The following is a 5,010-nucleotide window of genomic DNA, read 5'->3' as shown; positions in this document are numbered from 1 at the left end:
TAGAAATTAGCTTGTTTTTATAATTTGTATGGTTTGAGCTCCCAAAAACAAAACACAAAAATTGGATTAATGAAAAATGGGTTATCTATATCATTCAGAAATAACAATAAAGTGCAAACTATAGAGATAGAATAGTTTAATTTATTGCAAATTATAGACAAACCAAAACCATGCACAAAACAAGCAGACATGAGCTTTAATTTAACTTAGCCAAGGTTGCCGTGTACAAATTCTTCTTCAAAAGATAATGTAAAACAAAAACCAGCAACGCAATGATGCAAACAGCAATGCAAATATATGAAACATAGGTGGAGTTCTCTCATCAAGTTCTCTCCCTTATAAATTACCCCTACAATCCACATTCTTCATTCATTCATTCCTATCCCACTTCCTAATTAGCTAGCTAGCTAGCTATCTATAGCCATGGTTAACTCTTGTGTACTTCCAATTAGCATACTATGCTTCCTGGTCCTTACAACCGGAGGCTCTGCTTATAGACATGAAGCTGGCCAACAACAACAAGCGCAGTGTCGCATCCAAAGCATCAACCCTCTCGAGCCTGCCAGGCGCCTCCAGCATGAAGCCGGTTACACCGATGTCTGGGACCAGACCTTTGACCAGATTCAGTGTGCCGGTGTGGCCGCCTCCCGCCACCTTATCCAGCAAGGAGGCCTCCTCTTGCCTACTTTCAGCAATGCCCCTTTGCTGGCTTATGTTGTAAAAGGCATGTTGTTGTTCTTTTGTTAAATTTTACTATTACTATTTAATTTAGAATACTTATTTAATATTGTGAAACATGCATGCATGGAATGGAATAGGTAGGGGAATTGTTGGCACCATAAATCCAGGCTGCGCAGAAACGTTTCAATCGAGCGAACAAATTGATGTTGGAGGACAATTTGGCTCACAAAAGTTTAGGGATCAACACCAGAAGATCCATCGTTGCAGGAAGGGAGACATTGTTGCCTTCAAAGTTGGTGTAGCTCATTGGGTCCATAACGATGGCAACGAAGACCTTGAACTCATGGTGGTCCACGATACCAGCAACGTCGAAAACCAGCTCGATCAAAACCTCAGGGTAACTAATTAACATATCACATATAAATATATATTCGAAAATTATTAACCGCGTGCAAGCAAGAATATATATAAATTAGACAACGAGTCTTCTTGAATTAATTGTGTTGTAGAGATTCTTCCTTGCCGGTAATCCTCAAGAGTCAGAAATGCAACAGAGGAGGAAGTACAGTGGTCAACAACAAGATGATGAGAACTTTTCGGGCAACCTTTTCCAGGGATTTGAGACCGAGGTTTTGGCGGAATCTTTCCAAGTCGACATGGAGACAGCCGCAAGACTACAGGGACAAGATGATAACAGAGGATTCATTGTGAGGGTAGGTAAAGAATTTGAAATGCAAAGACCATCCAAATACGAAGAAGAGGAAAGAAGAAGAGAGTGGAGCCCAAAAAGCAACCGATTCGAGGAAACCGTTTGCACAATGAGGATCAGAGAAAATCTCGATGATCCAGAGAGAGCAGATGTGTACACCGCTCAGGGTGGTCGCATTAGCACCGTCAATAGTCATAACCTCCCAATTTTGAAGGAAATCCAATTGAGCGCCGAGAGAGGAGTCCTTTACGAGGTAATAATTAAGCATATATACAAATAGCTAGTGATAGACATATATATATATAGAGAGACTCAAACTAGCTACTGACAATGTTTTCTAACGCAATGTTTCGATCTCTTCACTTCAAGAACGCAATGGCGGCTCCACACTGGACTCTTAACGCCCACAACATAATATACATATTGCGCGGAACGGGCCGAATCCAAGTGGTGGGTCACTCCAACCGGGCCGTCTTCAATGGCGAAGTCCGTCAAGGGCAGCTATTGGTCGTCCCTCAGAACTACGCTGAAGTCAAGCTGGCAGGAAACGAAGGATTGGAGTGGGTGTCGTTCAAGACAAATGACAGGGCGATATCAAGCCCGTTGGCTGGGAAGACTTCGGTGATCCGGGCAATGCCGGTGGAAGTGGTGATGAGTGCTTTCCGAATGTCGAGAGACGAGGCACAAAAGCTAAAGTATAACCGACAAGAAGTGAGGATCTTCCCGCGATCAAAGAGGCAATCCGAGAGGATTTGAAATTGTAGTAAAAATAGTTTGAGTATCTATAAATGCGAGAATCATCATAAATAATAAATAAATGTATGTATGTCATTCGAGTTCTAACTACTAATAAATAATGACATTTTTATTTTACCGTCAATATTTCTATAAAATATACATCCTCTTATAACGAAGACAGATGATGAATTACATATGGTGATGGAGAATTATCGAGAAAATCATACGATAGTGGAGGGGACTAAAATTTCAACAAAAGAAAACGAGACTCGTCAAATATGACGTGACAACAAATAATGACTAGTGATTTAGTGGGTATCCAAGAAATATACATGGGATAAAACGTGGAAGAAGTTTATGAATCACCGTTGATGAAAATATAGAGTAACACAAACACCTAAACACACGTAAATAGTCATACATTGGATCTTTGCGGTACTAACGTTGTAACAAAGTAACGTATGCCATGTGTTTACGCGGAAGAATATTTATGAGGTATGTGGTCATTTGGAGAGCATGATGCCAAAATGAGGTGGGTATCTTGGCATGAGTGAGTAATGTACGAATCATATTATTGATAGTACGAAACTATCTCTCGGCCTTGCCGTTCTAAGACGAAGTGTGAGGACATTAGAAGCGAAAGGTCATTTCATGCGTGGACGCAAATTTCCTAAACGAATGATTATTGAATTATCTCCCATTATTACATTGAAAAGATTTTATATCCCTCTCAAATTGAGTTTTGACGAGTGTCCGAAATTACAAGAAAACACTAAACACTTGGGATTTATGAGATAAAGGGAAAGTCCACAAAAAAGACGAAAAATCATCGAGAAACAAAATATAATATATATGGCCCATAGAACTTAACACAAGACACGTCCATACATCAGTATGAATAATGTCAAATGGTAACAAAGAAATCGAAATAGATACCTTAAACGACAAACAAACATATTTTCCCAATGAACACGAAGGACAAATATGATAAATATGTTGTTTATTTCAGTGAATTAATTTATTTAATCAAAAAGATTCAAAACTAGAGTTGTTAGGATGACCTAGATGACTATGCCACAAAATGGCGACAAAGCAACAAAAAATAGAAGACGACACCTAATTCTCAGTTATGATTGGATATAGATCCCCTTAACTGTCACATCTCATTAGATGTGTTCCTGTCTGAAAATACTTTACAGAAAACCCAAAAGGATCAAATTCAATAGACACATAATTATTTGTAGTGAATTTACGAACATAAACTAGATTTTTAACAAAAGAAGGAACATGGAGCTAAAACATAATTCAAGGTAAGTTTATGATTCGAAAAAGAAATAGTGGTATGCCCAATACCCGAAACTGGAATCATATTACCATTACCTACAAGAATTAGGGGTGAGCATATTTTGGGTTAACCCAAACCCAACCCTAACCCAAAATATTAATTTGGGTTGGTTAATTTGGGCTAGGTTGAGTATGGGTTGGGTTAGGGTTAACCAAATTACCAAAATTATATAAATTCAATTTAATTATCTCTTATTAATCCAATATAAACTAACCATCTTCCAACTTCAATATATTCTCTTGATTTTTATTACGTTGATCTCCATTTCATCGAACAAGTTTTTAACATGTTTAACATGTTTAACACATTTTTCATACATTTAACATGTTTTTCACATTTTTGGCACGTTTAACACGTTTTTGACATGTTTAACACATTTTTTTACGTTTTTGGCACCTTTAACACGTTTTTAACACGTTTATCACGTTTTCCATACATCTAACATATTTTTTTTACGTTTTTGGCATGTTTAACACGTTTTTGACATGTTTAACACGTTTTATACGTTTTTCACATGTTTAACACGTTTTTCAAGAAAGAAATTCAAGAACTCACAATGGAAGAAATAAAATTGCTGAAGATATTTGGGGAGATATAACTTCAGATGGAAATGCACTCATTCAATCCTAGAGAGGAAGCGAAAAGAATGAAGAGAATAGAAAGTTTTGTCAAATATGACATATTTCGTTTGAGAAAATTACAAGTAGAATTAAAGTAAAAACTCTATAGGCGCTAATTGGTTGTTGTTGTTGTCTGTAATTCAATTATTGTTTCATTGTCAATTCTAGAAATTGTCTAGATCTGATTTTAAACTTTTGTATTTTTTTCTCTCTTTTGTATTTTTTTAATGAAATGACACTAAGCTGTTTTCCAAAAAAAACATGTTTTTCACGTTTAACACGTTTTGAAAAGTTTAACATATTTTAGGCACATTTAACACATTTGGTTACGTCTAACACGTTTTTTACGTTTTTGCCACGTTTAACACATTTTTGATATTTTAACACGTTTAACACATTTTTACACATTTAACATGTTTTTGACATGTTTAACACATTTTGACAAATTTTTGGCACGTTTAACAGATTTTTTGCAAATCAACACTTTGGCACGTTTAACACGTTTTTTTACATTGTTTTGCATGTTTAACACATTTTTGACATGTTTAACAAGATTTATACATTTTTGACATGTTTAACACGTTTTCACGTTTTTGACACGTTTAACACATTATTGTTACATTTAACACGTTTGAAAACATTTAACACATTTTTACGTTTTTGGCAAGTTTAACACATTTTTGACATGTTTAACATGTTTTGACATGTTTAACACATTTTGACACATTTAATATGTTTCATATATTTTTGGCACGTATCATATTTTGACATGTTTACCACGTTTTGGCACGTTTAAACGTGTCAAAACATGTTAAATGTGTCAAACGTGTTAAAAAATTTCAAAACGTGTTAAACGTGTTAAAAACATGAGAAACATGTTAAACGTAACAATAATGTGTTAAACATGTCAAAAACAT

General features: G+C 35.7%; 1 protein-coding gene across 1 annotated transcript; it reads left to right on the top strand.

Annotated features, from left to right (window-relative positions):
• The first annotated feature begins 423 nt into the window (after positions 1–423).
• Positions 424–2,146, top strand: LOC124909890 (11S globulin seed storage protein Ana o 2.0101-like). The gene is made up of 4 exons (XM_047450520.1): positions 424–724; positions 819–1,078; positions 1,191–1,643; positions 1,760–2,146. The coding sequence occupies exons 1-4, from the start codon at positions 424–426 to the stop codon at positions 2,144–2,146; spliced, it is 1,401 nt and encodes a 466-aa protein (XP_047306476.1).
• The last annotated feature ends 2,864 nt before the right edge of the window (positions 2,147–5,010 follow it).

This window comes from Impatiens glandulifera, chromosome 7 (genome assembly GCF_907164915.1).
Source record: "Impatiens glandulifera chromosome 7, dImpGla2.1, whole genome shotgun sequence".
Classification (NCBI taxonomy): domain Eukaryota; kingdom Viridiplantae; phylum Streptophyta; class Magnoliopsida; order Ericales; family Balsaminaceae; genus Impatiens; species Impatiens glandulifera.
The sequence above is the reverse complement of the archived record's forward strand: the minus strand, read 5'-3'. Positions and strand labels throughout refer to the sequence as shown.

Coding starts and splice junctions, on each gene's coding strand:
- LOC124909890 (XM_047450520.1), top strand. CDS start 424: ATGGTTAACTCTTGTGTACTTCCAATTAGCATACTATGCTTCCTGGTC. Junction 1,079..1,190: donor AGCTCGATCAAAACCTCAGG/GTAACTAATTAA, acceptor ATTGTGTTGTAG/AGATTCTTCCTTGCCGGTAA. Junction 1,644..1,759: donor AGAGAGGAGTCCTTTACGAG/GTAATAATTAAG, acceptor CTTCACTTCAAG/AACGCAATGGCGGCTCCACA.